This window comes from Bombina bombina, chromosome 1, assembly GCF_027579735.1.
Source record: "Bombina bombina isolate aBomBom1 chromosome 1, aBomBom1.pri, whole genome shotgun sequence".
NCBI classification, from domain to species: Eukaryota; Metazoa; Chordata; class Amphibia; order Anura; family Bombinatoridae; genus Bombina; species Bombina bombina.
Window position 1 is genome coordinate 1,332,596,530 of NC_069499.1, and position 25,816 is coordinate 1,332,622,345.

Below are 25,816 nucleotides of genomic sequence, written 5' to 3' on the forward strand. Positions count from 1 at the left end.
AACCCTTGTTCATATTATATTTAGAAAGTTAAGATAAATGTGTTCTATTTATCTGGCTATCATCACACAGCTACAGTGTTTGTAAGATTTGAACCTAAACATTCTGTAATAATAAATTTATGTTTTTAGGATCTCAAACCCTATAACATTGAGTAGAAAACCTTTAGAACTCATTTTAATAAGACACTATGAATATGTGATTGTTTTGTGTAAAGTTTGTTATGCAAAAGTGCAATTAGAGAACATAAAAAGGAAATTTCTGCATTTACCATAATGTGCGATCAACCTCACAAGAGACTTCTGTCTTGAACTAGAAATAAGATTCTTGTTTTTCGTGTGTAATTTTCAGTAACCATTAAAGGGACAGTTTGATCAAAAAGAAATGTTCATGATTCAGACAGATATATGTGTGTGTGTATGTGTAAAGTGGCGTTCGATTTACTATTAATGTATAAAATGCACATTTAAAGATAGGTTGCCTTTTCCCGAAGTGTCATATATAGTATAATACTATGACTGATAAATGTAATCTTGTTCTACAGGTTGCATCACACCGAGGAAAAAGCAATTTTACATGGGTGTCTGAGTAGTCACAGATTCTTGGTGAATGACAGTTATTATCTAAAGGTACTAATAATTCTTCCTACATCTCATTCTCCTTCTGAAGCAAAGTATCTACTTTCTCTGTGCACCATATAATATATTTTGTGTCAAAATCCTTGTAAGAACAAAATCTTAAACTTATGTACAACTTTTATAGTAATAACCATTTAGTTTATGATTCATTGTTCAAGAATACAAAAAAAAAATTGGTAAAGTGGAAGGCAAGTCAAGTAAATGTCATCAGCTGATGTCCATATGATTGAAAGATATCAAAAGAGGCAAAGAGTCCATAACATTGCTAAATAACCCCTTATGAGGGGATATGAAGCAATGTTCAGTATGACCAAATACAGAAGTTCCAATAAACAGAAGTAAGGCCTAGATTACAAGTGGAGCACAAAAATATTAGCGCTAGCATTGCTCAAGTTAAATCATTTAGTGCTTTTAGTTTTGTGCTCAAGTTTAAAGTAATATAGAAATGCTTCCAATTGTAATGCACGGTCTTACTGGGAGACGCAATCTTTTCTTATCATATGGACGGTCTTAAGACAGTTTAGTTTAAAAGACTCTTTTCAGGATATCGTCATATACTAGTTCTTTTAATGACCACACTAGTCCTCACAGACAGCGAAATTTGAGTTCTATTAAACGGACACTGTCTGATCTATGATGCATAGAGCTCTTTATTTATTTATATATATATATATATATATATATATATATATATATATATATATATATATATATATTATTGATTTAGAATCCAATGGCCATTGGTGTATAAATGTTTTTTTTAGTAGATATAGGCACCATTTCACTTGCAGTTTTTAATTGCATATATGTATCAATTTTGCTATTTAATGATTACATTTTGCATACCCTAATACACAGTGTATATTTATGGGAGAGGAGCCTGTCACCTTCAATGTGGCTATCATCGCACACAGTGCCTCCAGTCTTATATTCTATTATATGTACTAAAGGGACGTGCTGGCCAGGGCATGCATACACACACACACTAATACTTATACACCTTTGATCCCTTACCAGTCCAGCACTTTGTCATATGCCCCATCCCTTTACTTTACTGTTTCAATAATGAACCTTGATTTTACATTAAATACTTATAAATATGAGTTAAATACTTTATTTAACCATGCACCAGACTGGTGTTAGCAAGAGCCTTTTAACACCTCCCCAAATGTGTTACAGAACTTTTTCTGCTGTGGTGAATAAACAACATTTTTCTGTTGGAGTTGTTCCTGTCAGCTAGCGAGCAGTAGAGTCAGAGAACTTTGTTGCACTTATCCACTTCCTGTGTCACCTTAAACTTAATCATCATTTGCTTAATACCTTTTCTTTCTAATGGTGGTGAGAGTCAATCAGATCTCACTCTTGGGAATTGCATCACCAGGACACCAGAGGGAGGCAAAGACACCATACACCAGAGCTTTAAAGGACCATTATGCACTAATATTGTTTCACAGTTTATGTACACCTTTACTGTTATTTAGTAAATATGTCCCAACGTAATAAAAATACATGTTAGAAATCTTTGTAAAATTTATACTGTAACTTACAGTTTCACTGTTTGCCCGTCGCCGTAATGCTCCACCTACAGAGAAGGGCAGAGCTAAGGATGTGCAGGCATTAGCATACTCTTAAACTACTGACCAATAAGGTCATTTATTCAAATTACCATTTTAAATTTCCCCTTTCTAATTGAGCATTCGCTAGCTCTTACGTGCACGGCTTGCCCGTGCACGGCATGTTTTTGAGCATGCGCATATTATTCTACACCTACTGATGCGCACAGCACGGACTGCCTTTTTTTTTTTTTTCCATATCGCCTGATAAATGTAAACGACATTTTACAAGTTTGTGCCTTGCAGAGCTTACGATCCTTATGCCTATTACTTACATTAGCTGAAAGTTCTATTGTGAGGAGCATTTTATTGCGCTCTTCACAATAGAGATGACGTCACCGCCAATGAGAAGCATGGGATCAAGGCACTCATATGCGCGCTGCCGCGATCCCATGCTGAAGACAAGGCTAATGGCACACATGCTGTTCACAGGAGCGCGCATAGCCAGAGCGGCCGAACGTATTCTTGGTAAATTTAAAAAAAAATAGAGCGTTCGGCTAGAAAAATAATATACTTCCATTATGTTACCAATGCTCATTAGGGATACACTACATGTTAGCAACATGCTACATCCAATAAAGATAAAAAAATATGGGTGTATAATGTCCCTTTAAGTATCCCTCCTACTTCCCTTTGCCTCACTGTAGTTCTTTGCCTTATCTACTAGAGGGCCAGGATAGAGGTGTCCTGTTTTTGTATGAGAATGTCAGGAATAACTACTTTATTTTTCCCCCTCAATGGCTAGTTCCTGAAAGAGGGGGATTTAGGTGAGTACAGGCTGTGCAAAGTGAATCTCCTTCCTGGATTTGTGGTCACAAACTGGCCACAAGTGTTGCTGGGATAGTTCCTTAGCCTCCTCCTGTTTAGCTATGAAGATGTACTCCCTCATTATATCCTCCGTTACAGTATAGTACTGCACCCTGCAGATACTGCAGCTAAAGGGTAAAAGCAGTGTAGTGGGATCTTGCTGTGGGCTAAGTACCCCGGTCTCACATAGCCCACAGGCTACATACAGATACATACCTAGTACTTTGGCCAGACATACACTTTAGTTTTTATCCTATACTAAAGATTCCCATTTTTGCTTGGTGATTTTGCTGTGCAGGAGGTTTGTGCACAGTTTATAGGTTTGTACACAGGAGGTGATGGAGTGTTTTTTTTTGTTTGTTTTTTTTGATAATATTTTATTTGGTTTTCTGAAAAAATATATAAGTACAACAACTGTACGACCAAAGCGTTTCTTCAAAGTCTCAAAGAAATACAATTGTGCAAATACAATATAACAGATACAGTGATAACACAATAGAAACAATATATAATTCTGAGATTCCTGCTCTCCCACTTTCTCCAAGGGTGGGGGCAGTCAGAATCATTCACACTATTCTGAAATGAAGGGAAAGGGAGAGGAAGGAAAGGGAGGGGATGCTTGGGGAAGGGAATAGGAAACTGAAATGGGAGGGGAAACTAGGCCTATGATGGGGCCTGCAGGCCTGGCATATCTGATGTGGGGCAGTGGACACTTCCCATAGGCAGGGGAGAGGTTATCCTAGGTCATAAAGCTGGGTAGCCACGAGGTGTCAAATCTACTCTTCCAATCCATCCAAACTAATTCAAAGAAGTCAGACCTTCCCATAGTGTAATATGTTTTTTTTCCATAGTGTATATGTAAGCCATTGCTAGGACAATGTCAGACCAAGTAGGGGGACTCATTCTTTTCCAGGCTCTGGCTATATTAAGTTTAACAGCTGAAAAGAGGTATATACAGAGTGTGCTATAATGTCTGGGCAGTTTACATGTTCCTAAGTGAAGTAGGGCTGTCTCTGGGGTTCTAGGGAGGGAAATACCCATGTTCACAAGTGTGGTGAAGCACTTGCTCCAGATGGACTTCAATTTGGGACAGCTCCACCAGATATGGGTCATGTCACCTATGCTTGAGCAGTCTCTCCAACAGATCGGGGAGGCCTTAGGGAAAATTGCGGCAAGCCGTGCTGGAACATAATACCAGTGCGTGAGTAATTTAACGTAGGTTTCATATATGGTGGTGCAGTGTAGTGCTTTTTTTGTAAGAAGAAGTGTACGGTGCCATTCTTTAGTGGATGCTGTAAACTCTAGCTTCTGTTCCCATTTATAAATATGTAGGGCTTTATCTACCGGAATCGCGCCTTCCATTATAGAGTAATGAAGAGATAAGGGTTTTCCTAACCTAAGCCCTTGCTGCCATCTAGTTTCCAAAATGGTTAGTTGGCGAGAGTGTAAAGGCTTAAAACCCCAACTGGCCAAAAAGCTAGTGACCCTGGTATATTCAAATTTCATGTACGGCGGGGTAGGAAAAGAGCTCTCAATTTGGTTAAGTGAAACAAATGCATCTCTAGAAGTCGCTGACCAAAGGTCCGCTACCTTCAAAATACCCAGTCTGGCCCAGGAGGTCGGGTGTGAGTCCAGTAGGCCAGAGAGGAGGCCAACCATAGTAGTGATTGGGGACGGGTGAGGGGCTACTTGAGAGTAGTGCCGTAACTGTTCCCATGCCGCTAGGCATTCCCAAACTAGCAGGTTCACTAATACAAGATTTCTCCTGCAGTGTGGAGGCGTTCATATCAGGTCCCTCAGGGTTAAGTCATAAAGCAGAGAGGCCTGTTCGATTGACTTCAATTTACTTGGGATGGAGTGTTTTAATGTGGAGATATTGCCTTAAGATCTTTTTTGGGTCCCTTGGTAAGTGTGAAGAGGGGTTCTCAGATGTTTTTTACACAGTGGGAGCGTGCTTGCTAGGATCCCCTTTTAAGGTATCAACTCATTTAAATCCCTCTGCTCAGGCAGCAATCAGGTTACTAAGCGCTCTGCTTTCCTTTCAGGAGCGCAGAGGAAGCAGCGTGGCCTCTGTAAGAGCGGGGACAGGGCGCACTTCACAATCTTTTATTATAACCATGGGGAAGTCTCCCTAAGGGTGATGGGGGGGGGGGGGGGGATACCAGACATGGACTCCTTGCCCAATGTACTCAGAGGAATATGACTGCACCTCACTGCCGAGGCCCAATAAAAGCCAATAAGATAATCTAGGGTTATGTTCCTTGTTCAAAGAAGGATTGCCTGGTTTTTCGGGGCTGGACTGACCTTACTCAGCGGGATCAGACTGATATACTTCAGGAAAGTTCTCCTTTGTGAAAAGCACAATTGGGCTAAAAGATGATGCTTCTAGGTGATACCTTGCTATAGAACAAGCTACTGAGCTGTTGTTCATTCCTAGTAGAACACTTCTCTTTCTGTGTGCACTTCACACTCTTGTTAGTGAGAAAGGAGTTGCGTATTTCCCCGCCACAAGAGGGCTTTTGGCACGCTCCCGCCTGCTCTTCACTCTGCACTGTCTCTGGCAGGAGCAATAGCGCTACAGCCATCACTTGCTCTACGGATCATTCTTGTGGCACTGGAGCAGGGGTGGGCATTATTTGGAATAATCACAGTAATTAATGCATTTAACTGTAATTTTTAGGCAACTTTGTTAGTAGTTACTAACTTTAGTTCTCACTTTGCCTACTTCTTGAGGCGGTAAATAGGGTGCCTATTCATGTTCTTTACATCTTTGGGGGTTTAAAGGAGGATTTAGGATCTCCTTTTCTCTCATAGATGCATTTAACCCTTTTCACATGTGGGTGTCATAGCATTGTGTTCACAATGCTTATTTCCTTACTTTCTCGTTATCGTTTATATTATGGAGCAGACTGGTTCAGCAGCTACCCGGCTTGACCCATCTGAAGGAAGTCCTACCGATTTTACACTTCCCATAAAGAAGTGTTTACTTAGCAAATTGTTTTTTGTCCATCTACCTGCACAGCTTTGCAGCACTTTCCTAAGCAGTTCTCAGCACAGAGTCTACTGCAGGCCTGCTACCTGTGATTCATAGTTGCAAGAAGTTATTGTAGAATTCATGGAGAGTGAAACATATGTATACAATATATTCTGGCTTCAATGGAAACATAAATTGATACTGTGACTTACAGTTAATAGGAGTAGCTGCAGGATTCATGAGTGAAAAATATAGCAATATAAGATGTTCAGGTTTCAGAGTAAACTGGTAGAAGATTGACTCATAGATGCAAAGGTTTGTTGCAGGTTCACAGTACATAATATTATATAGAGTGATAGACAAGTTGCAAATTTAAGGCATTAAATACTGTTTGAGCATATATTGGAGAATCACAGGAAAGCTGTTTAACTGAACACATAGATGCAGTGTTCTGAATATATTAACATATTTGGAGGTGGATATTTCAGCTATGACGCATAGCAGAGAATAGTTATAATAAGATGCTGTTGTAGTAATTAGAGAGTGATTATAACCAAATGCATACTTGTAATTTAGAATAAAGTTCAGAGTTTAAGTAGCAGTGTCCAGGAAACAAAATGGATTTATATGGATATTAGATGATTTTAAGCATAGCTAAAAGGAAAGGCTGTAGTTTGAATATGCTGGTAAAATCCATGCAGGAACAGTCGCAGACCTCCTGTTCTGGAACAAAACTTTAAAGCTAATGCAATGCACATTAGGCCTGAGATGGTTTAAAAAGAGGCTGAGGGAATCGGGTGCATGAATGATTAGGCAGGTAAATTGAATGCAGATACTCCCCAAACAGTATGATTGTCGGTCTTAAAAGAACATTGATATCATGCAGGCATATATTACAGGGGCAGATTAAGCCTTTTTTAAAAGGCCTGGTCTTGATCAGTTCAGGATCCTTGGTGCTGTAAATTGTATCTTAGGGATACAGAATAGTTTTCCGGTCTCGGCCTCCACGGGAGAGGTTCATTCTGTCTCACATCTCAAAAGACCAGAAAAGAGAGCTGCTTTCTTTCAATGTGTAAGGGATCTGGAGAATATGGGTGTCATCCCAGTTCAGTTGGCAGATCAATCAAAGGGTTTTTATTTCAATCTCTTCATTTTTCTAAAAAAGAAGGGCAAGCTCAGGCCCATTCAAGACTTAAATACCTTTGAACAAGTTTTTAAGAATACCTTACTTCAAGATGGAAACAATCAGGTCTGTTGTGCCTCTAGTCCTTCAGAGTGAGTTAATGTCAACAGTAGATATGAAAGATGCTTATCTGCACATTCCGATCCACAAGGAACATCATCTGTTTCTTTGCTCTTGTATTTCTAGACCGATCAATTTATAGCTCTGACCTTTTGGTCTTGCCACTGCCTCCAGGATTTTTACAAAGGTTCTTTGGGCTCCTCTCTAAGTTGTCAGGACTCAAAGTATAGCTGTGGCTCCCTACCTGGACTATATATTATTACAGGCTCCATTTTTACCTTCAGCGACTGCTCACACAGAGACTACTCTGGTTTCTCTCAGTCATATGTTAAAGGTCAATGTGGCCACGAGTTCTCTCACTACTCAAACAAAGTGTGTCAGACCAACGCAAACTCAAGCTACAGTCAGCCTATCTGAATCTTCAGTCACTTTTGCATGGTGGTCGTGGGTCTGATGGTGGGGGCTTTATACCCCATGCCATTTGCAAAGTTTAATTTGCAGCCTCCCCAGCTTTGCATGCTGAGACAATGGAATGGAGATTACTCCAACCTGTCTCAGTGCATTTGGATCCATATGTAAGACAGTCTTTTTTGTGGTGGATGTCTCCCATTCCCATTCTCTGGGTATGAGGTTCCTTTGTCCAAGGTGAAAAATAATCACCACGGATGCCAGCTTGTCAGGATGGGGAGCGGTCTGGGGCTCGAGCCTCAGGGTGTTTGGTCTCCTCAAGAAACACTACCAATGATTGTCCTGGATCTCTAAGAGATCTTCAGGGCTTTCTAGGCGTGGCCACTGCTCTGCTCAATTCCCTTCATTCGCTTTTAGTCGGACAATATAACGGCAGTGACCTACATCAACCATCAAGGGGGTACCTGCATTTCTTTAGTGATGTAAGAAATCTCTCACATCTTGAGTTGGTCAGAGTTTCATCAATGCACCATTTCAGCCATTCACATACCTTGGGTTGACAACTGGGAAGCAGATTATCTGAGTCATCAGATGTTACACTCAGGGGAATAGTATCTCCACCAGGAAATCTTTGATCAGTTAGTAGACCGTTGGGGCTGATGGAGAACATCATCAGAGAGAGACAAGTTGCAGTCCCAGTATGATGATGTCGTCATTCCCTATTTAACTGCCTCAGTCCTGTTTGCCTTTGCCCTTGCGTTGTCTCTGACTTCTCTGTGAGTTCCTGTGTTCCTGACTGTGTATAACCTGGCTTGTTTGATGTCCCTTCTGGTTCCTGATCCCTGGCTTGTTCCTTACTTCGCTTATATTGGTGTTCCTGACCCGGCTCGTCTGAATACCCGCACTGGCTTTGACTCCGGGCTTGTCATATGACTTTGGACTCTTTATTATTTTTTTGTTAATTTTTTTAATGTCAGGGAACCAGGAATCGGAAAGAGACGTGAAATGCTAAAATAATCACACATTTGTTAAAAAAAAAATAATAGAGTCCAAAAAGAATAATTGTCAAAATGGTACATTATGTTTTAAAAATGTCCAGTGTCGAGTTTAAACTTAAATCCAGATTAATATACTCAACTGAGATTGACAAAATAAGATACATTTAAATCAAGCCATCCACAGTCTCTATTAAAGTTTTTGTCTGAGGGAGTATAACAACTCCCAGGTCGCTGTCCCAGCTTTCTAAAAATGGTGGGATGAAACCAGGAGGGTTCTAATATAAAATTTTATTAATCATGGATAAGGTATGTTCTATCGGTGGAGTCCGTATACATAATTTTTCACATTTAGTTAAAGGTCTGACAATATTCTTAGTGTTTATGTCAAGTTATAAAATTGTGTTCATCAATAGGTAAATCAGTTCTGGAAACATAAAAAGCCTCTTTCCACTAACTCAGATTTGTGAATATTAGGATTCATTATTAGTTAATGTATGTATCGTAAAGTCACGGAAAGAAATTTGTCAAATTTAGATCCTAGAGTAAATTTCCCATTCTCAAGTAGATAAGTTAGTGGGGACGGCCTTGAAGAAATATAGGGGTATGACCGTAGTATTTGTTCCCAAATGTAAAATGTTTCTTTAATTAATGAGGTATAGCGTAGAAGGGTATTTTCTAAGTTTTTCAAATACTAGCAATAGACTGCCTAAATGGGTTACTCCAGAAATCAGATGTTCTAATGGATTGAAACGTTTATGGTTATAAGGTATGCCCCAATCAACTAATTATTGCATGAAAATATGAAAATCTCTGAGGAAGCGCATGTACGCATGCGCAAAACATGTCAGATAGAAAGAGCTGTACCTCTTGTTTATCACTTGCATGAATAAAGCACTGTTGGCACTGGCTACCTGGTTCCGGATCCGTTGTTTCTCTTCAAGATTGCATGAAAATAGCTTGGCGATACCATGTTAGATTGGGTATCCCCAACGCTCCCTGGTATTTAGGGGGTTTGCAAAGTTTGTTTATTTATTCTAGGACATTTTTTATGCCATACAAAATCACTAAGTCTTTTTTTTTAGATACCCGAGAGAGAGTTCTTTGGTAAGAAAATCTGTAAAGTTTGGAGGAGATGTAACAGTCTGGGAAATACATTTTAAGAACATTAATTCTTCCAAGCGGATAATAGTACCTTTAATTGGGACAAAGTTTGCTTTAAAAATTCTTTCTGTAAAGGTTGTGAGTTTATACTTTCACTAAATTTGATCATTTTGATGTTTTTGCCTCGGCGGAGGCAGCTTTTGGTTGGAAGGTCTTTCAGGCGGTTGTTCCTGATAAATAGGTATCTGCCTTAACCTTTGTGTCCCACCCGTTTTTTGTGGATTCCACAGCATCGGTATAGTTCCCAAGAAGAAGGTCTCTTGGACTCTAACCACCATTAGAAAGAAAACCTAATTTATTCTTCCCTAATAATAAATTGATTTTCTTTCTTGGTGATGAGAGTTCACAAACCCGTCCAATTTTTCTAATGGCGACAGTTCTAGTTTGCATCTCTTTACCCTACTATCTTTCATATTTCTTCCTCCTATCCTTTGGCTATACATACTACTCGGAGGGAAAGGGAAGTAGGAGAAATACTTCAAGCTCTGGTGTAGGGTGTCTTTGCCTCCTCCTGGTGGCCAGGTGATGTACTTCCCAAGAGTAAGCTCTCGTAGACCATGAAAGAAATTCATTTATCTGGTAAGAATAAATTTATGTTTGTTTTTGTTTTTTACATCAAAAATTATTTTAATATGTTTAACTGCTGCTATTTCATATACAAGTTAGAAAAAAATAGTAATATGTCTCTTTAAACAGAAAAATCTATAGCACTCTAATATAAACTTTGTATGCAGTGCTGTTTGACAGTTACGTTTTTACCTCCAACTTTATCACTAGCACAATACTTTTTTTTTTTAGGGACGCTGTATAACCTTGAGCCTCAGATTCATTGAGGCTGCATTTTAAAGTTATTTTATACAGACATAGTGTACATAAACAATCACTGTTACAAAGACAGTGCTTTAAAACATGTATTTTGTATGCAGACAAGTGCCATGTTCTCAATGTTTTGCAGCCCAGGGAAATACCATTTAAAGAAGCCTATTGAGTAGTACTTATCTTATATCCTTTGCTGTGACCAGTTTCAGTTAGATATAGATTATCACTGATCATTAGTAGCATGTTGTGGGGTCACTGAAATCTACAGTATCCACGCCACCCTCTTTGGGTATAGTATATGCAATGTAAAAAATGGAAGTACATTCCAAAGATGTTTTATGACACTTAAATATTTTTGGATTCATTAAATTAGCTGTTTAATGTCCCTTTAAATTGTCTCTTCTAAATATGTAACAAACTATCAGCTAGATTACGAGTTTTGAGTGCTATAGGGATTTTAACGACCGGCACAAAAATGGCGTTATTTCACCTCCCTATAGCGCTGCTATTACAAGTTTAAAAAAAGCAGGCTTGTGCAGACGATATGGTGGCGTTGAGCTCCATACCGCACTGAAATCAAGAGCTGCTTTGACGTGCTCGTGCACGATTTCCCCATAGACATCAATGGGGAGAGCCGGCAAAAAAAAAGCCTAACACCTGCGATCGCGGAATGAAAAGCTCTGTAACGCAGCCCCATTGATGTCTATGGGGAAATAAAAAGTTACGTTTAAACCTAATACCCTAACATAAACCCTGAGTCTAAACACCCCTAATCTGCTGCCCATCCGACATCGCCGCCACCTTCATACAGCTATTAACCCCTAATGTGCCGCCCCGATATCGCCGCCACCTACATACAGTTATTAACCCCTAATCTGCTGCTCCCGATGTCACCGCCACCTATAAACTACTAATAGTTATATTGTAGCTAGCTTAGGTTTTATTTTTATTTCACAGATAAGTTTGTATTTATTTTAACTAGGTAGACTAGTTAGTACATAGTTATTAACTATTTAACTACCTAGTTAAAATAAATACAAACTTACCTGTGAAATAAAACCTAACCTGCCTTACACTAAAACCTAACATTACAAAAAAACTAAACATTAAAATAACTAAAAATAACTAAATTACATAAAAAAACAAACACTAAATTATAAAAAAGAATTACACCTAATCTAATAGCCCTATCAAAATAAAAAAGCCCACCCAAAATAAAAAAAACCTTGCCTTTAATAAACTACCAATGTCCCTTAAAAGGGCCTTTTGTGGGGCATTGCCCCAAAGATATCGGCCCTTTTACCTGTAAAAAAAAAATACAAACACCCCCCCAACAGTAAAACTCACCACCCAACCCCCCCCAAATAAAAAAAAATATCTAAAAAAAACCTAAGCTCCCCATTGCCCTGAAAAGGGCATTTGTATGGGCATTGCCCTTAAAAGGGCATTTAGCTCTTTTACATGCCCTAAACTAAAAGTAAAACCCACCCAAAAAACCCTTAAAAAAGATGCCGTCCCTTGCATTCCTATTGGCTGAAAGATTTCAATCAGCCAATAGGATTAGAGCTGCTAAAATCCTATTGGCTGTTCCAATCAGCCAATAGGATTGAGCTCTCATCCTATTGGCTGATTGGAACAGCCAATAGGATTTTAGCAGCTCTAATCCTATTGGCTAATTGAAATCTTTCAGCCAATAGGAATGCAAGGGACGCCATCTTGGATGACGTCACTTGCATTGAAGTTCCAGTTTACGGCAGCAACCGTATGAAGAGGATGCTCCACACCGGATGTCTTCTGGATGAACCCGCTTTGCGCCGTCTGGATGAAGACTTCTTGCCGCCTGGATGAGGACTTCTCTGGCTGGATGGATCCTTCAAGCGGGACTTCAAGAACTGTAAGTGGATCGTCGGGGGTTAGTGTTGTTTTTTTTTTTTTTTAAGGGTTTTTTGGGTGGGTTTTATTTTTAGTTTAGGGTCTGGGCATGTAAAAGAGCTAAATGCCCTTTTAAGGGCAATGCCCATACAAATGCCCTTTTCAGGGAAATGAGGAGCTTAGGTTTTTTAGATAGTTATTTTATTTGGGGGGTTGGTTGTAGGGGTGGTGGGTTTTACTGTTGGGGGTGTGTTTGTATTTTTTTTTACAGGTAAAAGAGCTGATATCTTTGGGGCAATGCCCCACAAAAGGCCCTTTTAAGGGCCATTGGTAATTTATTATAGGCTAGGGTTTATTTTTATTTTGGTAGGGCTATTTGATTAGGTGTAATTCTTTTTTATTTTTGATAATTTAGTGTTTGTTTTTGTAATTTAGTTATTTATTTTTTTGTAATTGGATACTTTTTGTAATTTTTAGAGTAGTGTTAGGATTTTTTTAATGTTTAATTTAATTTGTAGTTAAATTCTAGTTTTAATATAAAGTTAGGGGGGCATTAGGTTTAGGGGTTAATAGTTTATTTAAGTATATTTCGTTGTGGGGGCTTTCGGTTTAGGGGTTAATAGGTTTATTATAGCAGCGGTGTGGACAGACGGCAGATTAGGAGTTAATTATATTTAAATAGTGTTTGCGATGCGGGAGGGCGGCAGTTTAGGGGTTAATAGGTTTATTATAGTGGCGACGATGTCGGGGAGAGGCGTAATAGGGGTTAATACATTTTAATAGTGGCGGCGATGTCCGGAGAAACAGATTAGGGGTTAATAACTCTATTATAGTGTTTGCGATGCGGGAGGGCCTCGGTTTAGGGGTTAATAGGTTACGGATCTTGTGGTTATAGAGTATACCACTCACATTTTGGCCTCCCAGGCAAACTCGTAATACCAGCGCTATGGGAGTCCCATTGAAAAAGGACTTTTTTAAAAGTGCGGTACTGACGTTGTGTGACTGGCTAAAAGGTGTGCGGTACACCTATACCGACAAGACTTGTAATAGCAGCGTTAGGGAAAATTAAGCATTATGGGCCAAAACAATGCTATTTGATTTATAACACAAAACTCGTAATCTAGCTGTATTTTAATTATATATAAAAAATAGATCTAGTAATGTTAAGTAAAGTCTCCAGACTTGGATGAAAATGAAGTCAGATAATTAATTGTAATGATGTAGTCTCTTCTGGGGAACAAATACCTCAGAAATCATTCAGTGTAACACTCCTCAACATGATGCCTTTGGGATAGAATAGAAACAAGTTCCAGAATTGTTTTAATATGTTATTAACAGTGCCTGCATGTGGTGATATGATCTCTGTTACAGCCTTTTTCTTTTTTCTTTTTTTTTTCTTTTCTTCAGTTGGCTGGATTTGAGCTCTCAAAAACGGAGTCATCCATGAGAAAAACTCCTAATGCAAATAAACGCAATGAAAATACTGACTTGGCATACATCGCACCAGAGGCCTTGAAGAGTATCACAGCATATAACAAGAGTAGTGAGATCTATAGGTCAGTATGGGCTATTATTCAAAAGCATTATCTATTAAATAATACATTAATCTTGTATAGGTACTCAAAGATGTCTGTTTTAATTTGTTTAATTCTGATTTCATTCTGATCTTTAATAACGGGATAATCAAGAAAATTCTGTCAGTTAAACAATCAAAAAATCTTTTATCTAAACAAGTCATTCTGGAAGCTTATGACTATAAGATTTATAAAACAAATAGACTAAATGACTATATTAACCCCTTAATGACAACTGTCGTACCAGGTACGTCATGCATTAACAAGCAGTTAATGACAATGGACGTACCTGGTACGTCAGTTGTCTAACAGAGTGCTGGAAGTGATCACAATCACTTCCAGCAGCTCTGAGGGTATTGCAGTGATGCCTCAATATGGAGGCATCCTGCAATACCCCTTTACAAGCCTCCGATGCAGAGAGAGCCACTCTGTGGCCCTCTCTGCACCGGTAGTGATGGTGCCGATGGTGCCTTTGCCCGGTGGGAGGAGGGAGCGTGTGCGCGCGCGTGCACGATGCGCGCGCGCGTGCACGATGCGCGCACATGCACGGGCGTGCACGTGCGCGCATTAGCCACACTGACACCAATGAAGGAAGGGGGGAAAAAAAAGTTAAAAAAAAAAGTTTTTTTTTTTACATATAAAAGGATCTGGGAGGGGGAGGGGTGGGGGTATTGTGGGGGGGGCTGCTACACTACAGAAATAATTAAAAATACAAATAAAAAAGTTATAAATAAAATTTAAATAGTTTGGTTTGTGGGGCCAAACTGGGTACTGGCAGACAGCTGCCAGTACCCAAGATGGCGGTAATTAGGTAGGGGAGAGGGTTAGAGAGCTGGAGGGGGGGATCAGGGAGGTTGGTGCTAAGGCAGGGGTCCATCACAACTAAAATATTTTATAATTTTTATTTTAAAAAAAAAAAAACCTCTTATTTAGTACTGGCAGACTTTCTGCCAGTACTTAAGATGGCGGTAACAATTGTGGGGTGGGGGAGGGAAGAGAGCTGTTTAGGAGGGATCAGGGGGTGGGATGTGTCAGGTGGGAGGCTGATCTCTAAAATTAACCCTGCAAGCTCCCTACAAGCTACCTAATTTAACCCCTTCACTGCTGGGCCTAATTCACGTGTGGTGCGCAGCAGCATTTAGCGGCCTTCTAATTACCAAAAAGCAACGCCAAAGCCATATAAGTCTGCTATTTCTGAACAAAGGGGATCCCAGAGAAGCTTTTACAACAATTTCTGCCATAATAGCACAAGCTGTTTGTAAATAATTTCAGTGAGAAACCTAAAATTGTGAAAAATATAAAGTATTTTTTTTTATTTGCTCGCATTTGGCGGTGAAATGGTGGCATAAAATATACCAAAATGGGCCTAGATCAATACTTGGGGTTGTCTACTACACTACACTAAAGCTAAAATTAACCCTACAAGCTCCCTAATTAACCCCTTCACTCCTGGGCATAAAACATGTGTGGTGCGCAGCAGCATTTAGCGGCCTTCTAATTACCAAAAAGCAACCACAAAGCCATATAAGTCTGTTATTTCTGAAAAAGGGGATCTCAGAGAAGCATTTACAACCATTTGTGCCATAATTGCAGAAGCTGTTTGTAAATAATTTCAGTGGGAAACCTAAAGTTTGTGACAAAATTTGTGAAAAAGTGAACTTTTTTTTTTTTTTATCACATTTGGCGGTGAAATGGTGGCATGAAATATACCAAAATGTGCCTAGATCAATACTTTGGGATGTCTTCTAAAACAAAATATATACATGTCAAGGGATATTCAGGTATTCCTGACAGATATCAGGGTTCCAATGTAACTAGCGCTAATTTTGAAAAAAAGTGGTTTGGAAATAGCAAAGTGCTACTTGTATTTATTGCCCCATAAATTGCAAAAAAAGCAAAGAACATGTAAACATTGGGTATTTCTAAACTCAGGACAAAATTTATAAACTATTTAGCATGGGTGTTTTTTGGTGATTGTAGATGTGTAACAGATTTTGGGGGTCAAAGTTAGAAAAAGTGTGTTTTTTTCCATTTTTTCCTCATATTTTATCATTTTTTTTTTAGTAAATTATAAGATATGATGAAAATAATGGTATCTTTAGAAAGTCCATTTAATGACGAGAAAAACGGTATATAATATGTGTGGGTACAGTAAACGAGTAAGAGGAAAATTACAGCTAAACTCAAACACTGCAGAAATGTAAAAATAGCCATTGTCATTAAGGGTAAGAAAATTGAAAAATGGTCCGGTCATTAAGGGGTTAAACTATGGGGGAAATGTATAAAATATATATGGGGCCAGAATACAAAAATCAAATAAACCAGATAGTCTGTGTGGACTAGGATAAATGGAGTCAACATTTTTAGTGATTTGGAAAAGGAGGGGAGGGGGGTGGGAGAGAAGAGGAAGATATGTGTGTGTGTGTGTGTATGTATGTATGTATGTGTAGTATTATTATTATTATTATTATTATTATTATTATTATTATTATTATTAATTTTTTTTTGTTTTGTTTTTTTTTTGTTTTTTTTGCTCACCTAGAATTGTAGATTAGGTAGGGAAAATATCAAAAGGGTAATCTAGATCAGTGTTTTTCAACCAGTGTGCCGTGAGAGATCCTCAGGTGTGCCGCGGCAGATTGACAACAGTGCAGGGGTGTCCCTCTTTCAAATTTTGAAATATTGGGAGGTATGTGACAGACTCATCAGGCATCATTTACAACCATGACATTGACATTCATTCACAGACAATCATTATGATTGTTTGTAAAACAATGTCAATATGTCATGTATAGTTTGTAGAAGGCATGGCATGACAGCACAGTACAGTGTGTGTATATATATATATATATATATATATATATATACTGTATATATATCCTGTATTAGGCTACAATGTGTGATTTTGTAAAATTTTGGGATGGTGGTGTGCCACAGGATTTTTTAATGTAAAAAAGTTTGCCACGGCAAAAAAAAGGTTGCAAATCACTGATCTAGATAAATTATATTTTCTCAGAGAATATATCTAAGTCTCCCAGTAGATGGGGCTAATTGTTTAAGGCAAAAGGCACTCAAAAGGACACAGTGAAACCTCAACACTGTGTATAGGTTAAATATCTTATGACAAAAAAGTTTTTTGAGTCCGCCTAAGATATTTCTAAAATAGAAATTAATTAGGCCTAATAGTGCAGCTTATAGCATATAAGGAGTATACATATATAGTAGACTATGGGCAAATACATTTTAACCCTAGTACTAAAAGTAAAGACGCATTTACAATATATTTTGGATTCGTCTGAACCTAGGGGTAATGAGTATACAGCACAGCCCATGGCAAACATTATCAAAAAGGTTAAACAGTTTGATAGTATACAGGAACATGAAGGAACCGCTTTAAAACACTGTGGCAACATAGCTCTTGGTAGCCCATGTCATAAATTACCATATCAAGTATTGGTGTTTGGGCTTCCTTAGATAAAGTCATCCATCAGGCTGGTATTACAAGTTTGTCCTGGGAGGCCAAAAAGTGAGCGGTACACCCTAAACCGTCAACATTCCTACCGCATTTGAAAGTCAGTAGTTATGAGTTTTATGTACAACGCGGTAGCATAAAACTCATAACTAAAGTGCTAAAAAGTACACTAACACCCATAAACTACCTATTAACTCCTAAACCGAGGCCCTCCCGCATCGCAAACACTAAAATACATTTTTTAACCCCTAATCTGCCGCTCCGGACACCGCCGTCACCTACATTATATTTATTAACCCCTAATCTGCTGCCCCCAACATCGCCGTCACCTACATTATATTTATTAACCCCTAATCTACCGTCCCCAATGTCGCCACAACCTACCTACACTTATTAACCCCTAATCTGCCGTCCCCAACATCGCCGCCACCTACCTACATTTATTAACCGCTAATCTGGCGCCCCCAACGTCGCCGCCGCCGCCACTATATTAAAGTTATTAACCCCTAAACCTAAGTCTAACCATAACTAAATATTCCTATCATTAGTTTTAAATAGGAATTATTTAGTTAAATACTTACCTGTAAAATAAACCCTAAGCTAGCTACAATATAACTAATAGTTGCATTGTAGCTAGCGTAGGGTTTATTTTTATTTTAACTAGGTAGAATAGTTACTAAATAGTTATTAACTATTTAATAAAAACCTAGCTAAAATAAATACAAAAGTACCTGTAAAATAAAACCTAACCTAAGTTACACTAACACTACACAATTATTAAATAAATGAACTAAATTAAATACTATTAAATAAATAAAATTAAATTATCTAAAGTACAAAAAAAAACAAAACACTAAATTACAGAAAATAATAAACAATTTATCAGATATTTAAACTAATTACACCTAATCTAATAGCTCTATTAAAATAAAAAAAGCCCCCCCAAAATAAAAAAAAAACCCTAGCCTAAACTAAACTACCAATAGCCCTTAAAAGGGCCTTTTGCGGGGCATTGCCCCAAAGTAATCAGCTCTTTTACCTGTAAAAAAAAATACAAACAACCCCCCCAACCGTAAAACCCACCACCCACACAACCAACCCCAAATAAAATACTAACTAAAAAAACCTAAGCTCCCCATTGCCCTGAAAAGGGCATTTGGATGGGCATTGCCATTAAAAGGGCAGTTAGCTCTTTTGCAGCCCAAACCCTAAACTAAAAAACCCTCACCCAATACACCCTTAAAAAAACCTAACACTAACCCCCTGAAGATTGACTTACCGGGAAACGTCTTCATCCAAGCCGGGCAAAGTGGTCCTCCAGACGGGCAGAAGTAAGTATTTAGTTTTAAATAGGAATTATTTAGTTAATGATAGGAATATTTAGTTAGATTTATTTAAATTATATTTTTTTAGGTGGTGTTAGGGTTAGACTTAGGTTTAGGGGTTAATAACTTTAATATAGTTGCGGCGACATTGGGGGCGGCAGATCAGGGGTTAATAAATGTAGGTAGGTGGCGGCGATGTTAGGGACGGCAGATTAGGGGTTAATAATAAACTAATGTTTGCGAGGCGGGAGTGCGGCGGTTTAGGGGTTAATATGTTATAGTGGCGGCGATGTCGGGGGTGGCAGATTAGGGGTTAATAAGTGTAGGTAGGTTGCTGCAGCAGATTAGGGGTTAATAAATATAATGTAGGTGGCGGCGGTGTCCGGAGCGGCAGATTAGGGGTTAATAAATATAAAGTAGGTGTCAGCGATGTCGGGGGCGGCAGATTAGGGGTTAATAAGTGTAAGATTAGGGGGGTTTAGACTCGGTATTCATGTTAGGGTGTTAGGTGTAAACATAAATTTTATTTCCCCATAGGAATCAATGGGACTGCGTTACTGAGTTATACGCTGCTTTTTTGCAGGTGTTAGACTTTTTCTCAGCCGGCTCTCTCCGTTGATTGCTATGGGGAAATCGTGCACGAGCACGTTACACCTGCTCACCGCTGACTTAAGCAGCGCTGGTATTGGAGTGAGATTTGGAGCAAAATTTTGCTCTATAATTACTTTTTGTCTTTTAACGCTGGGGCCTAGATTTAGAGTTCGGCGGTAGCCGTCAAAACCAGCGTTAGAGGCTCCTAACGCTGGTTTTGGCCGCCCGCTGGTATTTGGAGTCAGTGATTAAAGGGTCTAACGCTCACTTTTCAGCCGCGACTTTTCCATACCGCAGATCCCCCTACGCCATTTGCGTAGCCTATCTTTTCAATGGGATCTTCCTAACGCCGGTATTTAGAGTCGTTTCTGCAGTGAGCGTTAGAGCTCTAACGACAAGATTCCAGCCGCCTGAAAATAGCAGGAGTTAAGAGCTTTCTGGCTAACGCCGGTTTATAAAGCTCTTAACTACTGTACCCTAAAGTACACTAACACCCATAAACTACCTATGTACCCCTAAACCGAGGTCCCCCCACATCGCCGCCACTCGATTAAAATTTTTAACCCCTAATCTGCCGACCGCCACCTACGTTATACTTATGTACCCCTAATCTGCTGCCCCTAACACCGCCGACCCCTGTATTATATCTATTAACCCCTAACTTGCCCCCCACAACGTCGCCGCAAGCTACTTAAAATAAATAACCCCTAATCTTCCGACCGCAAATCGCCGCCACCTACGTTATCCCTATGTACCCCTAATCTGCTACCCCTAACATCGCCGACCCCTATGTTATATTTATTAACCCCTAATCTGCCCCCCTCAACGTCGCCGACACCTACCTACACTTATTAACCCCTAATCTGCCGAGCGGACCTGAGCGCTACTATAATAAAGTTATTAACCCCTAATCCGCCTCACTAACCCTATCATAAATAGTATTAACCCCTAATCTGCCCTCCCTAACATCGCCGACACCTACCTTCAATTATTAACCCCTAATCTGCCGACCGGAGCTCACCGCTATTCTAATAAATGTATTAACCCCTAAAGCTAAGTCTAACCCTAACACTAACACCCCCCTAAGTTAAATATAATTTTTATCTAACGAAATAAATTAACTCTTATTAAATAAATAATTCCTATTTAAAGCTAAATACTTACCTGTAAAATAAATCCTAATATAGCTACAATATAAATTATAATTATATTATAGCTATTTTAGGATTAATATTTATTTTACAGGCAACTTTGTAATTATTTTAACCAGGTACAATAGCTATTAAATAGTTAAGAACTATTTAATAGTTACCTAGTTAAAATAATAACAAATTTACCTGTAAAATAAATCATAACCTAAGATATAATTAAACCTAACACTACCCTATCAATAAAATAATTAAATAAACTACCTACAATTACCTACAATTAACCTAACACTACACTATCAATAAATTAATTAAACACAATTGCTACAAATAAATACAATTAAATAAACTATCTAAAGTACAAAAAATAAAAAAGAACTAAGTTACAGAAAATAATAAAATATTTACAAACATAAGAAAAATATTACAACAATTTTAAACTAATTACACCTACTCTAAGCCCCCTAATAAAATAACAAAGCCCCCCAAAATAAAAAATTCCCTACCCTATTCTAAAATACAAATATTACAAGCTCTTTTACCTTACCAGCCCTGAACAGGGCCCTTTGCGGGGCATGCCCCAAGAATTTCAGCTCTTTTGCCTGTAAAATAAAACATACAATACCCCCCCCCCAACATTACAACCCACCACCCACATACCCCTAATCTAACCCAAACCCCCCTTAAATAAACCTAACACTAATCCCCTGAAGATCTTCCTACCTTGTCTTCACCATACCAGGTTCACCGATCCGTCCTGGCTCCAAGATCTTCATCCAACCCAAGCGGGGGTTGGCGATCCATAATCCGGTGCTCCAAAGTCTTCCTCCTATCCGGCAAGAAGAGGACATCCGGACCGGCAAACATCTTCTCCAAGCGGCATCTTCTATCTTCTTCCATCCGATGACGACCGGCTCCATCTTGAAGACCTCCAGCGCGGATCCATCCTCTTCTTCCGACGACTAGACGACGAATGACGGTTCCTTTAAGGGACGTCATCCAAGATGGCGTCCCTCGAATTCCGATTGGCTGATAGGATTCTATCAGCCAATCGGAATTAAGGTAGGAATTTTCTGATTGGCTGATGGAATCAGCCAATCAGAATATAGTTCAATCCGATTGGCTGATCCAATCAGCCAATCAGATTGAGCTCGCATTCTATTGGCTGTTCCGATCAGCCAATAGAATGCGAGCTCAATCTGATTGGCTGATTGGATCAGCCAATCGGATTGAACTATATTCTGATTGGCTGATTCCATCAGCCAATCAGAAAATTCCTACCTTAATTCCGATTGGCTGATAGAATCCTATCAGCCAATCGGAATTCGAGGGACGCCATCTTGGATGATGTCCCTTAAAGGAACCGTCATTCGTCGTCTAGTCGTCGGAAGAAGAGGATGGATCCGCGCTGGAGGTCTTCAAGATGGAGCCGGTCGTCATCGGATGGAAGAAGATAGAAGATGCCGCTTGGAGAAGATGTTTGCCGGTCCGGATGTCCTCTTCTTGCCGGATAGGAGGAAGACTTTGGAGCACCGGATTATGGATCGCCAACCCCCGCTTGGGTTGGATGAAGATCTTGGAGCCAGGACGGATCGGTGAACCTGGTATGGTGAAGACAAGGTAGGAAGATCTTCAGGGGATTAGTGTTAGGTTTATTTAAGGGGGGTTTGGGTTAGATTAGGGGTATGTGGGTGGTGGGTTGTAATGTTGGGGGGGGGGGTATTGTATGTTTTATTTTACAGGCAAAAGAGCTGAAATTCTTGGGGCATGCCCCGCAAAGGGCCCTGTTCAGGGCTGGTAAGGTAAAAGAGCTTGTAATATTTGTATTTTAGAATAGGGTAGGGAATTTTTTATTTTGGGGGGCTTTGTTATTTTATTAGGGGGCTTAGAGTAGGTGTAATTAGTTTAAAATTGTTGTAATATTTTTCTTATGTTTGTAAATATTTTATTATTTTCTGTAACTTAGTTCTTTTTTATTTTTTGTACTTTAGATAGTTTATTTAATTGTATTTATTTGTAGCAATTGTGTTTAATTAATTTATTGATAGTGTAGTGTTAGGTTAATTGTAGGTAATTGTAGGTAGTTTATTTAATTATTTTATTGATAGGGTAGTGTTAGGTTTAATTATATCTTAGGTTAGGATTTATTTTACAGGTAAATTTGTTATTATTTTAACTAGGTAACTATTAAATAGTTCTTAACTATTTAATAGCTATTGTACCTGGTTAAAATAATTACAAAGTTGCCTGTAAAATAAATATAAATCCTAAAATAGCTATAATATAATTCTAATTTATATTGTAGCTATATTAGGATTTATTTTACAGGTAAGTATTTAGCTTTAAATAGGAATCATTTATTTAATAAGAGTTAATTTATTTCGTTAGATAAAAATTATATTTAACTTAGGGGGGTGTTAGTGTTAGGGTTAGACTTAGCTTTAGGGGTTAATACATTTATTAGAATAGCGGTGAGCTCCGGTCGGCAGATTAGGGGTTAATAATTGAAGTTAGGTGTCGGCGATGTTAGGGAGGGCAGATTAGGGGTTAATACTATTTATGATAGGGTTAGTGAGGCGGATTAGGGGTTAATAACTTTATTATAGTAGCGCTCAGGTCCGCTCGGCAGATTAGGGGTTAATAAGTGTAGGCAGGTGTCGGCGACGTTGTGGGGGGCAGATTAGGGGTTAATAAATATAACATAGGGGTCGGCGATGTTAGGGCAGCAGATTAGGGGTACATAGGGATAACGTAGGTGGCGGCGGTTTACGGAGCGGCAGATTAGGGGTTAAAAGTGTAATGCAGGGGTCAGCGATAGCGGGGGCGGCAGATTAGGGGTTAATAAGTGTAAGGTTAGGGGTGTTTAGACTCGGGGTACATGTTAGAGTGTTAGGTGCAGACGTAGGAAGTGTTTCCCCATAGGAAACAATGGGGCTGCGTTAAGAGCTGAACGCTGCTTTTTTGCAGGTGTTAGGTTTTTTTTCAGCTCAAACTGCCCCATTGTTTCCTATGGGAGAATCGTGCACAAGCACGTTTTTGATGCCGGCCGCGTCCGTAAGCAACTCTGGTATCGAGAGTTGCATTTGCGGTAAATATGCTCTACGCTCCTTTTTTGGAGCCTAACGCAGCATTTGTTTGAACTCTCGATACCAGAGTTAAATTTATGGTGCGGCCAGAAAAAAACCCGCGGAGCGTTAACAGCCCTTTTACCGCCGAACTCCAAATCTAGGCCTGGGTTTGTAAAAACTCGTAATACCAGCGTTGCAGGAAGTGAGCGGTGAGAATAACGTGCAAGTTAATACCTCACCCCTGTTACCGCAAAACTCGTAATCTAGGCGTAAAATAATATGGTTGCATAAGTGTGCACACCCATAAACTAAGACTTTTGTTGAAGCATCTTTTGATTTTATTACAGCACTCTTTTTGGGTATGAGTCTATCAGCATGGCACATCTTGACTTGGCAAGATTTGCCCACTCTTCTTTGCAAAAACACTCCAAATCTGTCAGATTGCGAGGCCATCTCCTGTGCACAGCCCTCTTCAGATCACTCCACAGATTTTTGATCGGATTCAGGTCTGGGCTCTGGCTGGGCCATTCCAAAACTTTAATCATCTTCTGGTGAAGTCATTCCTTTGTTGATTTGGATGTATGCTTTGGGTCATTGTCATAATGAAAGATGAAGTTCCTCTTCATGATCAGCTTTCTAGCAGAAGCCTGAAGGTTTTGTGCCAATATTGACTGGTATTTGGAACTGTTCATAATTCCCTCTACCTTGACTAAGGCCCCAGTTCCAGCTGAAGAAAAACAGCCCCAAAGCATGATGCTGCCACCACCATGCTTCACTGTGGGTATGGTGTTCTGTTGGTGATGTGCAGTGTTGTTTTTGTGCCAAACATATCTTTTGGAAATATGGCCAAAAAGTTCAACCTTGGTTTCATCAGATCATAACCTTTTCACACATGCTTTTGGGAGACTTCAGATGTGTTTTTGCAAAATTTAGCCAGACTTGGATGTTTTTCTTGGTAAGAAAAGGCTTCCGTTTTGCCACTCTACCCCATAGCCCAGACATATGAAGAATACAGGAGATTGTTGTCACATGTACCACACAGCCAGTACTTGCCAGATATTCCTGCAGCTCCTTTAATATTGCTGTAGACCTCTTGACAGCCTTTCAGACCAGTTTTCTTCTTTTTATCAATTTTGGAGGGACGTCCAGTTCTTGGTAATGTCACTGTTGCGCCATATTTTCTCCACTTGATGATGACTGTCTTCACTGTGTTCCATGGTATATTGAATGCCTTGGAAATTCTTTTGTACCCTTCTCCTGACTGATACCTTTTAACAATGAGATCCCTCTGATGCTTTGGGAGATCTCTGCGGACCATGGCTTTTGCTGTAGGATTCAACTAAGAAAATGTCAGGAAAGACCAACTAGAACAGCTGAACTTTATTTGGGGTTAATCAGAGGCACTTTAAATGATAACACAAAAAGTTTAAGAACACCAGCGAGTCAAGTTTAGCGCTCAAAAGATCAAAGCTTTATTCAAATGTAAAACATTGTTAAAATCCAGATAGTTTTTTCAATCACAGCTCATCCCTTAAGCTGTCTTACGCGGTTCGGCCCCCCTGGCCTTATTCATAGACATAAGTTAACATTGTAAATGCCTCTCTTTTATACACATTAGCCAAAATGGCTCCTGAGATTTGCTGTGATTTCATTTGCTCAAAAGTTAATTACTCAAATCTCTAACACTTGCATAGGATTAACTCTTTCACTTCCAGCTATATTGGTGTTTGTTATTTGTTGCACTTGATATAATACATATGCATATCTCTAGTACAAATTCTATTATTTAAATGTGGACATATTAATTTTATTTGTAAAATGTTTGTATTCACATTGTATTTAATTCTTTACTCAATCCTTATTTGATTGATGTAACATATGTTTTATTTAAAAACTAAATAACTTTATATGCTTTTGCAATGTGCTGGTCCTCAATTGCAAAATATTTGTAAATGTTCAGGGAATAAGACTTAAAAACGAAAGTGCTTAGCTCATACAAAGTATAAATATACCATTTCTCATAGTCACTTGAATTCCAGACTTCACAGACCTAAAATCCAAATATTTAGGACTGGCTTATTAACATCTCATGTGTTCCAGTAACTAG

General features: G+C 39.0%; 1 protein-coding gene across 1 annotated transcript in view; it reads left to right on the top strand.

Moving 5' to 3' along the window:
• The window catches only part of LOC128649086 (mixed lineage kinase domain-like protein), a 166,059-nt gene that overhangs the window by 80,653 nt on the left and 59,590 nt on the right, over positions 1-25,816 (top strand). The window contains exons 7-8 of the mRNA XM_053702149.1: positions 543-627; positions 13,939-14,087. Coding sequence (XP_053558124.1) covers positions 543-627; positions 13,939-14,087 — 234 coding nt within the window. The remainder of the gene's footprint in view (positions 1-542; positions 628-13,938; positions 14,088-25,816) is intronic.